Here is a 21,656-nt window from a genome sequence, read left to right as displayed (position 1 = left end):
AGGGAAGGAAGGAGGGAGGGAGAGAGGGAGGGATGGCGCCCGCCTCACGCCGGGCTGAAGGGGAAGGGGGCCGGGAGGTGGCCCTGCTGGCTCCCCTTCGCCGGGGAGGTTCCCCTCGCCGGCCTGGGGAAGGCGCCGGTGGTCTTCTCCCTCCTCCCCGTGAGGCACCCGGGGAAAGGAAGGCCGGGCGGGCGGGTGGCTCCGGGTTTCAGCCCGCCCGCACCCCGGGGCTTGCTGCGCGACCTTGGGTGAACCCAGCCGGCCTCTGCCTCAGTTTCCCGGCTCCACGGGGCTCTCGTGGGCATGGGGCGAGCAGCTGGGGAGGTACGGGGGTGTGAAGTACTGCCAGGGTGCCTAACTCGTCTGCTTAACAAAGTAGGTATGGTTGTTTGCTCGTCTTCCCTTCCATCCAGTCGGAAAAGTTGGACCTGTTCACCTGTGAACAGGCTGCTTTGCTGCTTAAGGTGATCTGTCACTTCTGGCTGCGGGACTTGTCGGGTTTCAGCTTTTAACTGTGCCTGCAGTATTTATTTTAAATTAACTTGATGGGTTGTTGTGGCTCACAGTGCATTTGTAAATCAGGTGCCTTAAGACGACGTGACATGGTCATTCAGAAGTTACTACTGCTTAGGAAACAAAGTATGTTCCACAACTCTGCTTTAGCTGGCAAGAACCTGTAATCTATACACTTGTGGTTATTTCCCTCCAGTTAATGTACTGTAAAGTACTTATGTTTATTTTTGTGTAAGTGGTGCTCTAATTCTGAGAGAAAGCCTGTGTCTTGCACATCACTTCAGGAATGGTCCCTCTGTCTCTATGGGAACTTCCTTCCTTCAGTAGGAGTCTGTGCACACCTGAAGCTCTGTGAGAATCAGTTTGTCAGATTAGTTTTACCATGCCTCATGCATGTCTACCCAAAAGTTCCTCAGTGGGAAATTGTACAAAATTTTAGCTTTTAATTTCCTAAGAAGGAACCTATGTGGCTGTATTGTCAGATTAATATATTCTTTTTTCTGGTTTGAGAGGTAGAGGTTTGATAGATGCTAACTCACAGAAAGCATCCAGTTAGAGAGCAGTTCACCACTCAGGGAGAAGCTGCACTATTAAGTTTAACTGTATTGTTAGACATCTGTGACTGGATGGGAGAATAATGGAGATGGTGAGAGGTATCTCTCAGTAAGGATGAAAACTGCTGGAAAATGGGCTTTACAGTTTTCATGAACTGCTTGGTTTGGGAAGTGGCACTAAATACTTTGTGCCCTTTCGTCTTGGAAACAGTTGAAGGTACTTTTTTAATTGAAAACCCCCTGAAACTCAGTTTAATTAGTGTGGAATTGAAACGATGTGCATTACCAAATTGCTATGGATATTCAATAGTTCTCACGTACGTTTGTCTTTTAAAACAGATTCAGTTTGCAGTGCTTATGGCTTGTGTTGGTAACAGTAATGTTCTGTGAGTTCAATACAGACAAACCTTGGAGAAAAAAAGCTAGACCACTGCTGAGGTTTACAGGGCTGAAAAATAGCTTTAATTGAAATAATTTCCCTGCAATATTACAGATGCTTCGTCTCTCTTATGAATACCTTCCATTCCACTCTAAATGTTTGCTGTTTGATATAGCATTTTTCACACTGCAATTAATACATTCTTTTTATGTTTACTAGAGTTGCATGCTGCTTTTTCTCACTGGAGTATTCTGATTTTCTCCCAAGAATTTAGAAATTAAAGCACTGAGCTAGATGACAAAATGCATTCTTCTATTTGTTTGGGTTTTTTAAAAGTATAATATTGTGACTGTATAAAAAAGTGACTGAAGGAAAAGCAGGCTTGAAAAAGCAGAGATGTTTAACTTCTTCGCAGCAGTGAGTTTCAAAGCCTAGAGCCAGGTCCTCTTCAGAACTCATAACATTGTAAGGGTTTGATCCTTTTTTTTAAAAAAAGCAAACGAAGCTTTTATTTTTGGGGTTTTTTTTTAATTACTGTCACTGCTTGAAGGCATGTGACATATTCTTTTGTGAATGGAAGTTAAAGCTGTGTATTTGTTAAATACATCTGGGGATATCCTCAGCTTGTTAAGGTCCCTGTTAGAACATCTTGAGTTTTATCTCTGCTTTAATCAACTTGAGAAAACAAAACAGGTTATCTTTATTTTCATTTAACTTCGTTTTTTGTAAGAGAGAACCTGCTTTGGAAAAATGAATCATGTATCCTGGTGTAAAATCATGCTTATTTCATTATGAATATATGCTTTGTTGTCATCCACTTCACTAAATCTCTATGAATTCATAGGTTCTACTTAACAATATACGTAATTGGTGGGGAGAGAATATCTTTGACCAAAGAAGTTTTAATAGTCATAAACAAATTGTGAACATGTTTAAGCATATAATATTTTGTATAAACATTATATGACATCATGGAACAAATTTGGTGTTTACATTTTTGTAAATATGCATCGTCTTAGTTTTTGCTGTTGAGGAAAGATTTTTTTTTTCTTTCATTTATATTTTTGCCTGTACTACTTTTAGTTTCAGTTTACTTGGTGAATATCCAGAGATAACTTCTTTTTTTTTAAACACAGGAAATGTCTTTCTCCCTCCCCACACTGGTGTATTCATACACTGGAAGATAAAAGCTATTAATTCTTAAAACTAGAACCTGCAACTGGGGGACAAGAGGAGAAAATTCCTAAAGTATGTAGGCTTGCATCTAATTTCCAGTGTCAATATTCATTTCTTGTACTATGGACTGGGTCTTTGCTTCACTTCAGTTAATGAGTTTGTATTGATTTTTAAACAACAGAGGTACGTTTTACACGTATTTCTGAACCATCTGGTATATTTAAGTTGGGAGTTTTATAGAGAAGCAGTGTTGAATGGTTTTCTGTCTTTAATCAAATTCTGATTTGTACATGGAAAGAGAGGGGTAATATATTTGCTATCAAGGTCTTTAATAAATAGCTTAGAATATGGTATTTACTCCTAAAAAAAATAAAATCTCCTCCTCCCCTTCTCCCAGGAGTTAAAAAGAATAATTTTTTGGCTGATCTTTGAATTTTTTTACCCCAAACCAAGCAAATTGCATTTCTGAAGTGACTTTTGTCACCTTAAATACTTTGACCTTAACATTTACTGCATTCACTTCCTGTATTTACAGGCAGTGCCTGACAGCCTCATAAGGCTCTATTACTTGTGAACAAAACTTTGGGAAAAAACTAGTTCATATGTGTGCAGTGAATCTGGTTGACTAGCAGAAAATCAAGCAAATTCAGTGTAAAGGTAATATTTTGTAATGAAGGTACAGTTCAGTAGCTATACCAGTTGGTGAGACATTTCTTCAGGAAAATTACCTGATAGGAGAAACATAAAAAAGAAAACAAATACCACTGAGATCCAGGATTCATGCTTGACAGTGTAACATCTAAACAAATGGCACTTTAAAATTGCTATTTTTGATAATTCCACCTTCTTGTGGCTAGGAAAGAGAGAACTTATTGATGACAACATAATTTATTTGTTGCAAAGTTATATTATAAATTAAATACTGCCATAGTGTTCTGTTTCACAAAATACTCTTATGAATGAATCTCTTAAAGGAAGCATTAACTCCTTCTTACTTTTAATAGGTTGAGCCTGCTTCCCTGTGTTATGCAAACCGCTGAATGGAGGAAGGGGGTGGAAGTCAATCTTTACCTATACTCTTTCCATTACCGTCCTGCATGGTTCTTTACCCATGTTTTACAGGGTGGTGAAGAATTAGGAGAAGCTGCAGTTGTTCAGCTGAGTGGAACTAAATGGGTGGCTGTCCTCTGGACCCTCACTTGACGGTCTTAGGTAAGAGAGGTGACCTGCTTCTTTTGAAGCAACTTATATTTCCTTAGAACAGAGGTGGCTGTGTTTTAAGAGAAACTTCTAGTTAGGCAAACCTTGGTTTGGACCTTTTTGTTTGTTTGTTTGTTTTTGTAATCTGGTGGCTTGAAAAGGGTATTCACAGTCTGTAGCTGTTCAAGATTTTTTCCATCGAAAAGCATTACTGTTTGCATCTGTCCAGATAGCTTTAAAATATGATCTATGTTCACATTCTTTACCTTTGAGAATAATGCTTATTTTATGTAGTATGTCAACAATGGGACTGTACCAGAGGTGAATGACAGCAGTGATGTTCTAACACAAACTTGTACTGGTTGGCTGCTTGATATGGAGGGTGTGCTTTTTTTGTGTTCAGTCTTTGATGTTATGTCATGGTAACTAAATAACACAAACTTAAAAGTGTCTATGAAACTGTCAAGTACAGTATCTCAGTTTTTTGGTGGGCCTTACATGAACTGGTGGGAGATCACAAGCAGAAAATCATGGAAACCGTATTTGGGTTTGGTGGTTGTTGCATAATTGGCTGGTAGCAATTAGTCTATGGGATGTAATTTTCATTCTGGTGTTCTGTGAGGATGGTAGCAGGACTTTGTTGCTTTGATCAAGCTAATATTCTAGAAGTTGAGCTGATTCTTCATTTCTCCTTAATAGAAGAGACCGTTCTAATTCTCTCTTTAGTGCACACCTTTTTGGACTTGGTACTTCCTTGATACACCAAATAAATGGGTAAAATGAGGAAATTAGAATGACAAATAAACACCCCCTCCCCCTTACCTTTCGAGCTGTGTGCAGGGGAGGCACAAGAGCTGTCTCTAACATGTGGCCAAACTTGCACGGTGCTGAGAGATGCCAGACTTGTCCAGGCAGCCAGACTCTGGCAATACTTGTGTACTCCTGCTCTGGTATGCTCCGTGGGACCCAGGTTGGAGCAGCTGCAGTGCAGCAGGCTTGAGGTGTTAGAGGGTGGTGGAGTGGCTCTTAAAGGAGCTGAACTTCTAACATGGGCTGCAGGTCAAAGTACTTAATTAAATGTTACTGTAGTTGTAGATTACTTTTTTCTTTTGTGTTACGGTTAATCATGTGTTTTGAGCTGGTTACTTTAATGCTTAAAATATATTGATTTTACAGTACAGTATTTTTCATTTGCTTAAAAGGTATTGGAAACTTTGATCAAGACAGGTAATGCTGATGTCTGTCGCTACTTCAGAATTTCTATTTCCAACATGATGTTCTCATCTCTCTTATTTCTGTGGCTATATTCAGATAACAATTACTTTTTGTTTTGTAGTGAAATCTCATGTCCAAATATTGTTGTTTAGTATGTGTATATACTGTATTTTTATGAAGTCCAAGGTTCACCAGCCTACACTAGCTGCAGTTGCAGCACCTAGATGTGTTTCAGTTGTTGCAGCAAAACTTGCCTATTGTGGACCACAGGTACACAGAGTTTACATGACCTGCAAATCCCATGAAAGTTCAAGGACGTGGGAGTTCTTAGAGAGTGTGTATTGCTTCTGTGAAGTACTGGTAGTTTTTGTTTGCATAGATTGAGCCTTTTAAATTGTAAAGTGGTGATAAATGCTCCATTTGCATGGTTCCAAAGACCGGAACATCTTACTGAAAGAGGGTGTTTGTGAATACTACTTTTTTTTTTAAATTTGGCTAATGTTATATTAAGAGTGTCAGTTGTGGAAGAAAGTGGTGATTATTTGAGATTGTGTGAGAAGATCTACAATAGCAGGTAAAATACTTGCTACTTTCTTTAGGACAGCATGCTTAGAATTTTTTTCTTCTGGTCCTTTCTCATGACAGTTATTGGGGGAAAAAAAGTGGAAAATACTATGTAAGCATCTGATAGAGATGACTTCATAATAACTTTCATTAGGCAAGACATGAGATTTAGAAAGTGGTTTTTGTAATTTGGAATTAAAATCTTAAATATTTTGCAATTCTGCATGCTACAGTTTGGTTAATTCAGTAGCTTGCCATCTTCATCAATAACATTCCCTGTGCCTTGAAATCTTTTTCATCCTGAAAATGTACAGCACAGTTGTAAAGCAGTTCTTTTGGCTCTGGTCGTGTGACAGACCAAGATTATGTTGAGTGGAAGCAATAATGATAAGCCATGCTTTTAGTCATGTGCACCATTTGCATTTTTTTAGCTAGATACGGCTTAATGCTAATTAATAAGTACACTAAAGGTGACTGTTGAAGCACATCTGACTGCATGAAATTATTTTCATTCCTTTTAGACAAGTATTGCAGATTCCACATTTCACTTTGTAGCCTTGTAGCTTTTGCACAGTTTTTTTTCGTAGACTGATGAGCTCCTGTCCTGCCTTGTTGGTGTGGTAGCTGGTGGGAGGAGACTAAGGAAAGAACTGGATGGAAATCCAGGTGCTTCAGTTTTGTGCTGTTAGAGTTAATAGCTCTTCTGCTACCTCCTTGTTAAGCAAATCCTGTTTCCATCTCCTCTACTGTGGTCTTGTTTCTTCTGCAAGAAGAATTTAAGACAAAAATTCTTCTTGTCTTAAACAGCATAACCTTAGTTAGGCTGGGAACCTTTGTTTTCTTTTCTCCTTGCTGGGCAGTAATTATAAGATCCATGATAGATGTATTTGTGATACTTCATGCTGTACTTGTGTGCTGCTTATACTCTGTGCACACTGAAAGTTGGTGCTTTTGTACCCTAGAGTGAGTGAATTTTATGTAGCTGTCATTGCTCTGTGAGTTTAATGAACAAATACATATGTTGAAGTTCAGGCTGAAAGTTCTGTGATACAGGGTGTGAAAATATTGGTCACATTTGTCAGAATACTTTTAACTGAGTTTGCCTAGTGGTGTCATTGTGAAAGAAGAATTATACTTCTATAGTATGTAAGATTAAATATTCTGAATTTTTGCTGTTGGTATGGAGTGAAAGCACCACCTCTGAAGAGGAAAATCAGTTACTGTCTCATACTGTTCAGATAAATTCTTTTTTTTTTTTTCTTCTGAATGGTAAAGTTTTATTGACACACTTGCTTAACATTAGCTTATTCATCCTAATTGTGCATAAATCCACATAATTACTGTAGTTGTTTGTTGAACTAGCAGTCTTGTTTCATTGAAGAGGTATGGTGCCCTATTTAACTTTTGGATTTAAATATTTTAAAAAAGGTGCACAAACTTTTAGGGCTGTAGAGCTTTACTGGCATGACTGTGTCAGTCTAGGATCACTCCTTTTCACATCCTTGATACCGAATGAGGCCTTTGATACTGGATGAGTTCTCTGTTGTTTGACATTTTCAAGACAAACTTGAATGTACTCTTAAGGTAACCAGATCAGGCTTTCCTTTGTGGGAAAGTCTGATCTATAACAGAGATCAGCCTAAATGAGCTGCGTTGGATTTGTTTGTTCTTAAGAAGAGTTTTGAAACGCAGAAATGAAGTATTAAATCTTCACAGTACCGGAAATGTGATACTCTGTCATATTATTAACTTTCTGGAAAGTAATTAGGGTTTTTTTTGTACCTATATACCTGTTTCTGTCACTGTTTTTTTCCTGAAATTGGTTGTGCTTTAGGTGTTGTTTGAAAAAGTTTGGAGGATGTTTTAGTCACTAGTCCCTGAAAATGAACAATTCATAGAAAAGCATATTGAACTCCCAACAGTCCTGGTGAGCCACGACAAAGATGTGGTCGTATCTGTAAATTCTTTTGAATGTTGTTGTTTTTTTCTTATTATAAATAATAATTTTTATTTTAAAGGGGGTTGGTGAAGGAGAAGAAACCTTGCCAGAATCTTCCAGAAGAAGGAAATGGATATTTGCAGTGAACTGGATGAATGGAATTGTATAACCATATTGCATCACTAGAAAGGAAAGAATAGGGAACATTGTGCATTTGTACTTTCTGCTTTTGTAGTTTTTCTAACATATTAAGTGTTTTTTCTTGCAGTTTTTATGGAAAGTATGATTTAGTTTGGGAAATCATATGATGTAGCTTTAGGAAGCCCTGCAAGAAGCAGGGAATTTGACTCAGTGATTGTTATGGGTGCCTTCCATTCACAGAACTTGAGGTGTTCTGTGAATCTTAAGTCTATGTTTCCTTCAGTTGCAAACTTTTTACTAATTGAATGGCCATTCCTGAATGTTTTGAAGTTGTATTTGGTTTCACATTGTTATGGAGCATAGTGCAAAAACTTAAATGTAGTGTTTTGCATTACAGGTACAAGAAGTGTAGAAGTCCATTCTAGAATTTGAAAGAACAAGTTTCTGCAGCTCTGGAAAGATATGGTATGTTTGTATTTTCACTTATTGTCTGTATGCTAGTAATTATAATAAATCATTATATTTTTCTCCAATTTTAAAATAAATGCAGGAAGAAGCACCTTCATTTTCCCATTTTTTTTCGACTGGTGTCTGTTATTTAGGGATAGTCCTCTCAAACTTTGATTTTTCCTTGGAGAAAATAAATACTGCTGATACAACATTGAATTGCCTTTTTTAATTTTTTATTTTTTTTTTTACAAGCTCAATATCATGCTGCTACCATCCTTCTGTTTCTCCATGGATTGGATAAGAATTGGTGCTGTTTCCAAAAGTTTTTTTTCTGTGTTGCTGAGCATCTTTATAGTTAGGCCAGTACAATTTTTAGGTATGACTTGAAAAATAAATTAATGATTACTAGAAAACTTGAGGAAACATCAGTCTAAGTCAAATTTGAAAATTGGAAACTTAGGAAATACAGAAATGTCACCTTCATTAGTAGTGTTAACATGAGCACATGGTATATCTTTTTGTCCAGGCTCTTAAGTGTCCAGCCAGCTTAAAAATATGTACATGCATTACAGCAAGGTTGAAACCTCAACTTGTAGTTATTTTAATTTCCATTTTCTACTGGGATAGTCCTGTGGAGATACCTGGTAGTACAGAATAACTGCACCACTCTGTAGTGCTTTCTAAGTTCTGTAGCTCTGCAACTTGGTACCTAGTGAATTTTTGACACTTTGTATGTCTGTGTTCAGAAAAACAATTATTGTTTAAGTTCAATTTTCTACTATATTAAGTACATCTGCTAATGGATATACAAAACTTTATGTATCTACTTCATACAACTACTCCTAAGCTATGTATTTATTTTCTATTTTAACCACTTAAAATATGCCGAAGAGCTCAGTAACGGCTTATTTGAGTTTTATGTGCTGTGTGTTTATGCCTAGGCTTTTCTTTAAATATGTTCTTAAGTATATTTAAAAGTTTTGAAATCTCAACCTTGGAGAAGGAGTTTTGAGTGTTGTTTTTTTTTTCTGAAGTTCTGTTTATTAGGAAGATATAGACAGGAGCTGCAATGATTAATTCTAAGCTGAAATTTTAAATATAGTGTGTGCTAATTAAAGTATAAATCTCTTAAAGCTATAATGTTACATTATCACAATCCAGATGTTCCTGAGAGAATTGTATAGATGGGTCCTTTACTCTAGCAGGCATCTGGCAGGTAGTGTATATTCATTTTTGCACCCACAGCACCACTGGGACCACCCACCTGCTTCTTGCTCTCCAGTTTTAATACTAGTTGTGTGTATGATGGCTCTTCTTCAATCCTAAGCCATTATTTCTTTATTGCCATTATTTCTGCTGGCTGCTTTTTTTCTGAATGTTCAACTGCTTGCCACTGAATGTATGCAGAGTTTGTGTGAAGCTGTGCCCTTCATAGATTGATGAACAATTCCCCTCTAATGCCCCACAATTTGTGAGTAATGAGTACTAATGGAACATCAGAAAAGCTGAATGTTACGCTACAGAGTCACATCATTGCTTGATCTTAATATAAACTATACATAAACAAACATGCTGGTGTCACAGAAAAGCCTGGTGGACAGAAGAGTACTTTACATAGAAGGCTGCTTGAAATATGTGAGGCAGAAGAAAGGAAAATAACAAAGCATAAGCAAAAGGACAGGTGCAATCAAAGTTTAAATATTAAAGCTGAAGTGAAGCTGTAAAACTTACCTGTTTGGAAAATAACTTAACATGATACCTCACCAGTAAAAGGAGAGCTGCCAAAAGAAATGTAAATAGATGCTTGGATTTCACCTCCTGATGTAGGAGGGGCTTTCCATTCACAAATATATATCATTTTGGAGCAAGCCTGATGTAGCAGAAATAACTGAGCTAGAAATAAGTGGTCCTGCTGTAAAAAATGTGTGTATAGTATAATCAAAATCAGTTGTGGTTGAAGTACAACATTCAGAAGCTAAAGATAATTTTAGGTTTTTCCCCTTTTTACAAAGGTGACTGAAGTACATCTGTCATCTTAATGGAATATCAAACCCAAAACAAATGTTAAAGGGAAAATTCTAGTATGCAGAGCTGCTGGGGCATTTGTAGAAAATGAGAATAAAGCACAGGCCTTTAGCTTTGGGGTGGGAGGAGGGAATGGGAACAAAGCATTACTATATGATTTCTAGAGTACTCACATCAAGGCAAAGTGAGTATGCAGGTATTAGAAGATGAATTTCTTATGGAAGTCTATAGTTATATCTGTTTTTACTGAAGTATAAATTCCAGAACGGTACCAGCTGTAAGTTGAAGGTAGGAGCAGATTCAGATTCCTCCTAAATAATTTATTCAAGTGTTAATTGTCCTTGTCCTGCATGTATGTGTTCCTACTTTATTGTGAATTTGTCAGCCTTTGGTTTCTAGGTGTGAGTTTTTATATGCTTTCTTTTAACTGGAAGATGTTTTTGTGTGTTCTTTCTGTGCTGTGATAGGACGTAGTTTCTTCCAATATGCGTATTGATTGGCTTCATTAACTTTGAACTCTTTCCATTATCTAATCACAAGGCACTTTCTCCTGTCTTCATGATGTCTTTGTGTGGCTCTTCTCTGCTACTTTTTGAACACTTCTGAAGAACACTGAATAATTGGACAACTGGGCTCAGTTTTTGTACTTTCTGCAGATAGTGTGACACCTCTCCAGGAACTTTCAGGAGTCAGATTGTCATTGTAGTGCAGATAGTGTGACACCTCTCCAGGAACTTTGAGTCAGATTGTCATTGTAACTATAATACTGGGAGCATGTGTGTGTTTGCTCATCAGTTGGGTCTGCCTTAGTGACTTTAGATTGATATTTTCCAGGATAGAACTCAATTTTTTTGGTCTCCTAATTATGTGATTTTGTATTTGTTGTTGTTAGTTGAATGTTTTAGTTTACCAGGCAGTGGAAAAAAAAATATACACGTAAATGTTCTGCTACTGTTTTTTTTGCAGCTGCATTAGGATTTTTGTAATCAGGTTTTATTGGTGGCTGTTTTGTTTTGCTTTAGGATTGTTGATAATGTGACCTGCTATTAATTGCATGAGGGCAGCTTCTGGAATCTTATGTCTTTTAATATTTTCTGTGTTGGAAGCAGCATGCAGGCAACAAAAGCAACTGATGTTTCCAACCTTACCAAGAAATTAAGTCTCAAACATGCCTCTTACACTTACCTTTTTTTATCCCCCCTTGCAAGGGTTGATTAAGACTGAACTTAGGGATTTGATGAATATTCTACAATTTCCTTCAGGACACTTGAATCAATCTCAAGTTACAGAAGGCCAGTATTCCTACCAGTTATCACTTCCTTTTTTGAAATAGTAAGCTAGCTAGGGTAGTTCTGAGTGCACCTTCGGCTGTATAGTGTATGATGATTGTCTGTTTTGTTCTGGAAATGTATCAAATTAATTCTTGGGGGATTCAGATGGATTCTTCAGAGAACATAAAAAAGCTGCCTTTACTGGTATCTTGAGAGACATGGTTATTTTTAATTAATCAACTTGAATTCTGGCACTGGAAGGTATGAAACATCACAGTGCTCCTTTGTACAGGTAGATCACCCCCATTCACCTCCATTGTCTTTAGACTGTCTGTCATGAAGGAATCTTAAACATATTTGCATCAGAAGTTACTCTGGTTGATACTTAAAATTATTTTGTAAGGGAAACGTAAATTCTTACAAATGCTACCTCAGAGGGCACCCGTCCTACAATAAGGTTAAGAAGAAGTCATAGTTTGAGTAAGAGAAGTGTTCCTTCTCTCAGGGATCCCTAGACCTTGCAGGTAATGGGTGTCAGCTGCCAGATTGCTGTGTTAACATAGAATGTGAAAGCCAAATAACATGGGGAAAGAAATAAGTACAGGAAATCCATTTAAGCTGCAGGCTTCTTCTTGGCTCAGGTTTGGGATTTCAGACTTTCAAGATTAAATTAAATACTCAAAGAGAAGATCTCACCAGGCTATGCAGCAAAGTTGCTTGTAGCCTCTCTTGGTGCATCTGAACACCATTTCTGACACCTTGCTCTTTCACTCATTTTTATGTATTTCCTCCATCTTTTTCAGTTGATAGGAACATTCTTTTCAGAAGATCTACACCTTTACAACCTCAAACTACTGCATGGACAGTTTATCCTGTTCCCCCTCAATGAGGGCTACTCCATGCCACACAGGGTTCTTCAGATACGTGGTGTGAAGGCATGGATCTGGTGTATTGTCTTGGTAATTATAAAAGGTGGTGAATCCACCTCTTGTAAGTAGTCACTAGGCATATATAGATGTCTGTACTGGAGCCTGCCCAGTCCCAAAAAGCCTAGGAGCCATCTTGGATTTCTTGAACATATACCACCGGCCCAAACTTTGTGCAATACCTTCAGCTGCTCTGTGTGTCTGCAAAAGCCTAAACTGTAAGCTATGCTAATCATGACATCAAAGACCAGATAAATCAGTTTGGGTAATGTAAATAAATATTTGCTCCAAGGGCTGCTTTTTGTACCTTCTAGAAGGCAAGCTACATCCAGAGGTTTAGGATGTTTTTGTAAAGGAATTTCTCTTGACAGAAAAGTGGGTTTAGGTTAGCTTCCTGTTCTTCACATTACCCTTTTCCAGGATGTTAGTCTATTAATCAGTGTGGTTCCCATTTCCTGATCAAGTAGTATCCTTTGACTCTCTTACCAGGTTTGTTGGTTTTTTTTCTGCTGCATTTGGATTCAGCAGTCAAAATGTCCTTTGTTCAAACTAGACTCAGAATAAGGGATCATAGATGGCAGTTTCCTTTGCCACCCACCCCATGTTTCAACATGTTGGTCTCTTTGCCAGCAGATTGTGCTCTGTTGATGCATGAGTGAGTAAGGTTTTAGAAAAGTTAATTACTTCATCTGTGTTTAGGGAATCCTTGCTGGTCATATTCTGTCCCACAGGAACGGCAGCAGGGGTAGGTGGGGACAGAGCAGGATGAGAAGGAGGTGGGAGGTAAAATGATTAAGAATGCATGTGAAAAGTAGCATGAGATTTTTAGACCCCAGTACAGTAAATCTAGTCTGAAGGTATCTAGATTTAGATCTACACTCAATTTGTAGATACAAGTTTTACTACAAAATGTAGATAGGTTAACATCAGCCCTGTGATATTCATGCCTGTTTGGTATCTGCATCCCTTCACAGAGTTGCTGTGGAGATACCATGTCCAGTGGTGTGGTAAATCTGACTAACGTGTCAGACCTGGGCACAGACTTGTCTCGGCCATGATTTAGAGCTGCCACCTCAGTGCATATTCTTTAACAATCCAAAATCTGATGTTTTTTGAAACCAGCACCAATACTTTATTGTTCCTTCACTGTTGACAATAATGTTCTTTCATCTGATAAAGTCTCATGAAAACTGTGGTTTACTAAGATTGCTCTTGGCCTATTGTTTCTACATGTTTCCACTTAGATGGAGGATTACTGCAATTAGCTTGTCCCCATGTTCTGGGTGGTACGGGATACAAGTCTAGGTAGGGAGTGATTGATTCAGCACACTCCAGAATGTGAGCTGGTACCTCCAGCAGTCAGAAAGAACAAGGGGTTCCTAATCAATGGGGCATTAAGAGATTACACCGCTGTCTTCCTTGACTAACATAAGAAAATTTACTTGGGCAAAGAGCTAAATGCATTTTTGCAGAGCCATTTTGTGTAAGTTCAGAAAGCAGCAAGAACATGGCCTTAACTTTAGAAGACAGTGCTGCCTTAGAATAGGCATCTCTTCTGTTAAAGCTAAGGAGTGCCTGAAAATGGATGGGGTCAGGTCTTAACAGTCAGCATGCCATATGCAGTGCTTTAAGGCTTCATGGTTTTGCACCAGCATCTTTGTTTTGCTGTTGGCTTTTCTGTAGAGCTGATAGTCAGAAAACATGAGTTTTAAAACCTTTACCATGTTTGTCATTTAATGTTGACAGATGAGGAACCTTTCCAACTGACTTTTATTCATTATACTGTGTTCCTGGCATTGACTCAGTTAAACTTTAACAATTTACACATGTAAAACATAGGTGTTAGGGAACCTCTGTTTTGTTTTGGAGGTTTTCAGTAGCCTGCTGTTTTTTATACTTTCCTGATGTCACCCACACTTGTATTTAGGTGGAAAGATTCAAATATTACTGATGTTCAAATAATGAAATGTCATAAAACTAAAAAGTATCACTCCGAAACTAAAACAATTTTTTTACATTACAGAGTTTGTAGTAGAATGGCAATTTGTAGTAGAATGACAGAAGTTAACAGCTTATATGACAAACTTTAGAAAATCATGGGCCTTGCTTACTTATCAATGATTTTACTCAACAGATACAAATTACTATCGAGAATGCTTGATTGCTCATCAGATTTAAGACCTTACTGAATGTGTCTTTTAGATTGGGCAAGCACAAAAGCTTTCTTTACTGAAACATTTAAAGCTGTCTGATGTGCTCTCTTACTATTTGCACCAGATTGTTCTGACTGCAGATGTTGCAGAAAGCTGCAGGTGTGCCCTCAATAGCTCACTGGCCTTTGTGCACCTTGCTCTTCTGTATGAGGCTTCTGCTGCATGGCAACCTGCAAATGGGGGATTTCATCTGGGTTAGAGCCAAGGAGTAAACATCACAGATACTGTGCAGAGGTCTGTCTTCATAGCTGCTGTCTGTTTAGAAAAAGTAAGATAACTTCTTCTTTACTAAGTACAGTAATAACTTCAATTTTAAGCAAGACTTTATAAAAAAGTGAACCATTCTGTTTGTGATCTGACTCTCTCCATCAGAGGCCTTTTTTCCTTACAGTCTTTGTCCAGTGCATTTAGGAGCTTGGGTGGGAGAAACAGTGGGCTGAACTGAGTGTTGAGGGTTATATCGGGAAAGATTTCATCAGTTAACTTCAGTTTAGAGTAGCTAATAGCAGCAGGTAAGAGATTAACTGGTTCCTTTTCAGCCATGGAAGTAATCAGCTGGGGTGGTCCCAGGGCGCACTGGGCACGAGTATTGCTGAGTGATCATTGGCTGCCACCTGCGTGACAAAGTAAAGGACCAACACTTCAATTTATACCGGTGAAGCCAGATCACGGGAAACAATTGACAGGTAAAAAACATTTGAAAATTTAAGGGAGAGGAGAGAGTACGTGTGGAGCAAAGAACCTAAAAGATTTTTGGTTTTGTGTTGCTCTTACGAAATTTTTACATAGCTTTAGCTTACTTCGTTTTGGGGAGAGGCAAAGTGCAAGTTACGTGGTGCTCCCCCGGAAACACAGAACCTCGTTAGGAAATGGTATTAATTGAGTTGTAGCAGGGAAATATACACTAGTTAAAGCTTACAGGCTTCCAAATCTTTGAATGCTTGTTGACTTGACAGCACATCAGGTGCTCTCTGCTGGTCCAAGAGATGAGTTTTGTGTTTTTTAGAGAGACTAAAAATTAGTTTGTGACTTTTTAAGTTCAGCAGTTGAGTGTACTGTAATGAGTAATTCTAGAAGCCTTAGAAGGACATTCAAAAATGAACTAATTTTTTTGCAGTAGGTCTTAATCTCACAGATAAAACACATAGCATCAATATTTCTCTTCTGTCTTACATTCTCTTATTTAGTGGACTGGCTGCAAAGAATTTGTAAGGACTTTTTAACTAAATTATTTTTACTTATTTAGAGTTGTTAAGCTTATGCTTAGCCCAGCGTGATACAGGACTGGTGTGACAACTCGTTTTTAATCAGTGACTCAAAATTGTGATCACCCTGATGTCACCGAATGGCCACAGCTTGTAAAAGGTAAGCATAAAGTATACAGTGTTGTTTCTTGGGATCAATTTTAGTGTAATGTTCATTTTAAAGTATTTCATTTGTATGGCTTGAACTAAGTTTTGTAAATAGTCTTAAGGTATGTGGTGTGTTTAAGATAAGTCAGCTGGCAAAGCTGACTTACTCTTTTGCTTATAGTGATTTCAAAGCATGCTGAGTTTTTCTGTGCCTGCTTTTTAAAATATGAGCACTGTGGTGCTCTGTGGAATCCCTCTGAAGAGCAATGCTATCATTTAGAAGTCACTTAGGGTTTTTGCTGTCATACTGAAATGGCTTAACGTACTTACTTAAGAAGTTTGTTATATTTATTTTAAAGTCTTTGTCCAGGAGGCTTGAAGATGATAAAATCTGTAGGCTTGCATACCTTTGCTTCCTGTCCTAGAGAGGTACAGTGTAGGTAAAAGGAGCGGCCTTGAGCCTTCTGTTATTGGAAGTGAGCCACTCTTTGAATTTGCTAGCTCATACTGCAGCATTCGGATTAGATGGTGTCTTGTGATGTTTCTACAATCTAAGTCGAAGCTGAAATTTGTAAGAGCATTTGCTCTGAGATTTTCTCTGAACAGAACTCTTGTTTCAGATGTTAAGCATGATGAAAGGACGTCTTGCCGTACTATATAGTTATTTTTCAGTACTGTTGCTCCTTCAGAGGAATAACAAGGTATCTCTTTTGTAAATAATTGAGTATTGCAGAATAAATAGCTTCTCAGTAAATAACTACAATTCCTCTAATTAGATTGATCTTCCACATTGTTTAATGAGTACGGAAACCTCATTTTATTTGGTACTTACTTTGACGTTTGAAACCTTTTAAAATCAGGTTAATAAGAGCATTAATAGTTCTGCAAATCGTAGCTACAGTAGGTCTGCTTGTGTTATAGAAAACAAACAAGGAATTTGATTCCTGTTTTCTGTAGAACCACTTACCTTAAAGGACCAAACCTTTTTTGATTGAGCTAGGTTTTATTTTTTTTCTGAACTTGCCTGAAACGTTGTCTTCTCTTACCCTGCTTGTCTTACTGAAGAACACTTTGCAGGATAATGTGTTGGAACTGCACTCTGTTCAAAGCCCAGATAAAACTCACAAATTATAAGGATAGAAAAATATTTTGGATATACTAATAGCTATGTTTACTTGTCTGCAAGTCACCAGGCTACCTTTTCTACATGCTAAGCTTAGATGCCAATTTGCAATGTTTCTGTAAATTTTCATAGTGCTGTGTATTTTAAAGGCTCTACATGACTAGAACTCATGAGGGTTTTATTTTAACACCACTATTTCACTAGTATTTCCATAGCAATTTAAAGCACTGCTTTTACCCAAAACCTCATTTTGTTGTTTTTTCTCTAACTAAAACAAAGGAACTACCTCAGACTTCCAAGCTCTCTCTGCTATCAGTTTCTGAAGTCCTGGATGTGAATAAAGAAGCTGGCCAATATTCAGATAAACACTTTTTTTCCCCACTGTTCCTCAGGTTGTATGGCTTTTAGCACTTAAATGTCTATGTGAATAATTAGAAAAAAAAAAAAAAAAATGAGGTTCTTTTCTCTCTTAAGTATTTAGTGACTTGTTTTGGTAACTGGAGTTGAAAGGAATTGAAATTTTGCTTTGTTTTGCTCTTGAGTGTTGTTTTTTCTCAGAAGCTATAGAAATATAGAATAGTTTTGGTTGGAAAAGACCCTCAAGATCATTAAGTCCAATTGTTAGCCAACACTGCCAAGTCATTACTGAACCATGTCCCCAAGCACCACATCTATATGTCCTTTAAATACCTCCAGTGATGGTGACACAACCACTTCCCTGGGCAGCCTGTTCCAGTGCCTGATGACCCTTTCTGTAGTGATATTTTTTCTAATAACCCATCCAAACCTTCCCTGGCACAGCTTGAAGCCATTTACTCTTGTTCTGTCTCTTCTTACTTGGGAGAAGAGACCAACCCCCACATCTGTACAACCTCTTTTCAGGTAGTTGTAGAGATCAATAAGGTCTCCTCTCAGCCTCCTCAACAGTAAACAATCCCAGTTCCTTCACCTGCTTCTTATAAGACTTGTGCTTCAGACTCTTCACCAGCTTCATTGTCCTTCTTTGGACATGCACCAGCAACCTCCATGTCCTTCTTGTAGTGAGGGACTCAAAAGCTGAACACAGTATTAGAGTCACAGCCTCTCCAGTGCTAAGTACAGCAGTCTTGAACTTCAGTGACATAGGGAAACATCATTTAGAGGGAACAGAGATTGAGTTTTGAGATTGGGCAGTTTCTATGTTACTTTCCAGTTACAGCATATTTGTATTTTAAGCATGAGTATGAAGTTGGACAGTAATTTTCAGAATCCCTAGTGTGAATTGAATTTTATAATTTAATGGAATGTAAACAAGTAACTTAATGTGCATCATCTTTCACTGCACAGTATGCAACTATCTCTGGAATTTTAAGTTGCCTGCTGCCTGCCAGAAATGCTTTCTAGGAGCTGAGTCTGTTAATATTGTACAGTTTGGTAAAATCCAGAAAGTTGCTAAGATCTGTCATGTCAGTAAGGGAACTAAAGTTTTAGCAGAGAATTGAGAGAACACCCCAGGCTTTAAGAGGAAGGACTATCTAGCAAGGTAATACAATGAAACATAGGAAAAAAGGGGAGTGTTTCAGGCTACAAGTGGAGTTTTCCAATAGCATGAGAATAATATAGCTAGTCATATAGTAAATAAAGAAATTCAGAATGTCATTCCTATAAACAAAGATTCTCCCTGCAAAGCTATGGCAAAGGCTGCTCAGCTGTGCTAACAGAAGTCACCTATCAAACTGTTGAAACCTATGAAGTGAGTTATATTTGCAGGTTTTAGTTCACTTCTGTTTTGAGAAAGCTCTGTCATGAAAGGCATTTTTGTTCATTTAAAAGCTACAGAGTTTTACAGTAATGGCTATGCTCTATTTCCAGTCCTCATGCAATATATCCAGTGTGGCAGTTCTGGTCAACTCTACCAAAATCTATACCCAAGTTAAGGTTGAATAAAGTTCTTCAGGATATGATTTCATGGCAGCTTAAGATGCTTGAAGCCAAGGCTGCGTTTGCAGCGTTGTCTCACTGGCTGTAATCTCACTGGGTAGGGAGAAGTCCCAAAGGGAGGAAAGAAAAAATCTGTCTACAAAATAAATGTTAACTTCTTGAACCAGTGCTGACACAAGGAAGGTTATAGAAATAAGGAAGAGCTAAGCAGCTATGATTTAGCCTACTTAATATGGAACTATACCCCTTAAATGACTCTGGAAATTAAGTCAAGGGTGTTGGAAGCTGAACACAGGTGCTGCTTGTGTGTTCAAAAATGCCAGACAATAACATCTAATTCTGCATATTACTGGAAGATGTGTTGGCTGAAAGGAAGAAAGATGCCTTTAATGTGTCTGCTCTGTGAGATTATGTCCATAAATTCAAGTAGAGAGTGGTAAGAAATTTGTTTTGAGATTCTTCTGAGCCCTGCTTCTGAGCTACTCTTTGTAGTTTACCACTGTGCAGAGAATCTGTTTGTAACAGTTGATCACTGATCAACTTTGAGTGTACCTTTTGATAACAGGAGTGGTTACAAAGAATAAGCCCAGAACTGGTGCACTGTGCAACCTGAATACAGAAGTACTGCCAGCAGAACTCTCCTCTAATGGCTGCTGTTGCATAAGCTGCACTGCTGTGCTCCTTCAAGAAATTTGGCTTAATTATATTGTCAGGTTTTATGTTATAAACTGTCTTCAAAGAAATTAAATGTACAAATGTGTAACGGTGCTTTTACTGGCACTAATACATTATCATCAGATTCCTAACTCTCAATATTGTAATGGCTTAAAATAACCAGCAATGCTTAAGGTTTTGTATCTGTATTTGCAGATCACCAGGAGAACCTCACTCTGAAAACATTGAAACTAGCCGAATGTAAGTAAATGAGTGGATGAGTTTGGTGTGTCTTGTTGAAAAATGTTTTGAACATATGTAACGCTTGCTCTTGTACCTGCTTAAAAAAAAAAAAAAGGCAAAAGCTGAGTAGAGCTGTGGAATCACTTCAGAAAAATTCGAGTTAGTATGGAAAAATAATTTTAAGCCTCTATAGAAACTGTGGTGATTTTTTTTTTGGAGGATGAATAAGTTGAAAAGAGTGTTCAGAGATTGATGTGAACCAGTAGATGGTAGCATAATACAGTGTCAGAAATCTTCAGGCCTATATTCAGACTTGACACTAGGAGTATAGTTCCTACCTGGTATTCATGAACGTCTTGCATGGGTTTGAAGACTCATCAGTACTAAGGCACAATACCTGTCAATATCTGTTGTGGCAGATAGCTTGATTAAGAAGAAAAAACAAAGTCTGACTTGATTTGGCGAATGTATATACTAGTTGCTTATAGAAACAAAAGACTTTCTTTTGCTAAACAGTATTAACTTAGAACCTCTGAACCTTGTTTTGGTATGTCTTCATTAGACTAGAAGTCAAGATTAATTAAAAGCAAGATTGTGATAGGCTGAAATGTTAACTTCAATTTCAATCTCAAAATGGTTGCACAGTGAGAGAGAACCATTTAAAAAAGAAAAAGGGAAAAAGTGTTTTAAAACTTCATTCTTCTGTGAGTTAAGAAAAATTATTTTCTAGCTTTTCAAGCCATCCTGTCACAGAACTCAAATAGGGAAACCACAGACTCTTCTTCTCTAGCTTACAGCACAAGTTCCAAAATAATAGGAGCATAGCCCAGCAGTTAGGGACTGAGGCTTCAAAAGACCTAGGTTCATTTCTCTTCTGCCACAAACTTCTTCTCTGACCTTAAACTGTCTCCTCCACACCCTCCTCTCCAAGGGGCTTAGTTTTACATGCTGTGGGCTGAATACCAGTTTCAGGATGTTTTGCAGGCTAAGGCCATAGTGTGAATTGCTCAAGGACTTCTCTGCTCTAGCTGCCCAACTTGGGAAGAAGCAAAGCTGAAGCGAGCCCATCCACACTGGGCTGCATACTTAACCTTAGAAGTGATAAGGAGGAAACAAAGATATTTTTTTTTCCCTCGTGTGTTTTTAGCAGCGTACTGCAGTGAAGTCTAGCAGTAGAATTTCTCCTTGGACAACAAATTTGGGTTTTCCTCACTCATGCCATTTGTTACAGAAGTAATGTCTAGTTGCTTTCTTACAAGTTGTAGGGATCCAGACCTGAGAGGTGATGGGTGGTCACTGTGTTAACATGCTAGAGACAGGCTGCAAGGCAGAAACTCTGCCATAGTTTCTGCTGCTCCAGTAGCAGATCCTGATGTGTTGTGTTTCAGTGTTCCTGCAGCAAGTTGAGTTGTGTTCTGTTTCCTTTAGCCAAATGGGGGAAATCAGACTTTAGACTGGCTGTAGTCCACTCTGGAGAATGTTAATTGGACTACTGCCTCTTTACATCTTGTAAGGCAAGATGTGTCAGAAACAAGAGTGTCAACTGGTGAGAAACTATGGAGGCTCATGATAAATCAGAAGGAAAAGGCAGTATAACTATTTTCCTATTTTCTTCTAGCAGTCTGACAATTCTTTTTGTGTGTTTTATTCTCCTTAAACATGTACCTGTAAAAAAAAAAAATACACTAGCAAGCTTATCTGTATGAAAGCTGACCTATTTTTTATTTGTGCAGAATGATTAGACTTTCCCCAACTATACAGATTTTGGGTATCTGTCTAAAATAGATTTATGTTTGTC

The 21,656-nt window shown here is 37.9% G+C and overlaps 1 protein-coding gene across 1 annotated transcript in view; it reads left to right on the top strand.

Moving 5' to 3' along the window:
* The first annotated feature begins 3,741 nt into the window (after window positions 1-3,741).
* UBE3A (ubiquitin protein ligase E3A) overlaps window positions 3,742-21,656 on the top strand; it is a 50,053-nt gene continuing 32,138 nt past the window's right edge. Inside the window, exons 1-4 of the mRNA XM_009998745.1 lie at window positions 3,742-3,834; window positions 8,079-8,146; window positions 15,813-15,931; window positions 19,832-19,876. Of these exons, the coding sequence (XP_009997047.1) occupies window positions 15,912-15,931; window positions 19,832-19,876 (65 nt within the window). The 5' untranslated portion in view covers window positions 3,742-3,834; window positions 8,079-8,146; window positions 15,813-15,911. The remainder of the gene's footprint in view (window positions 3,835-8,078; window positions 8,147-15,812; window positions 15,932-19,831; window positions 19,877-21,656) is intronic.

This window comes from Chaetura pelagica, unplaced genomic scaffold, assembly GCF_000747805.2.
Source record: "Chaetura pelagica isolate M959 unplaced genomic scaffold, ChaPel_1.0 scaffold120, whole genome shotgun sequence".
Taxonomy (NCBI): domain Eukaryota; kingdom Metazoa; phylum Chordata; class Aves; order Apodiformes; family Apodidae; genus Chaetura; species Chaetura pelagica.
Note: the sequence above shows the minus strand (reverse complement) of the source record. Positions and strands in the feature narration are given on the sequence as shown.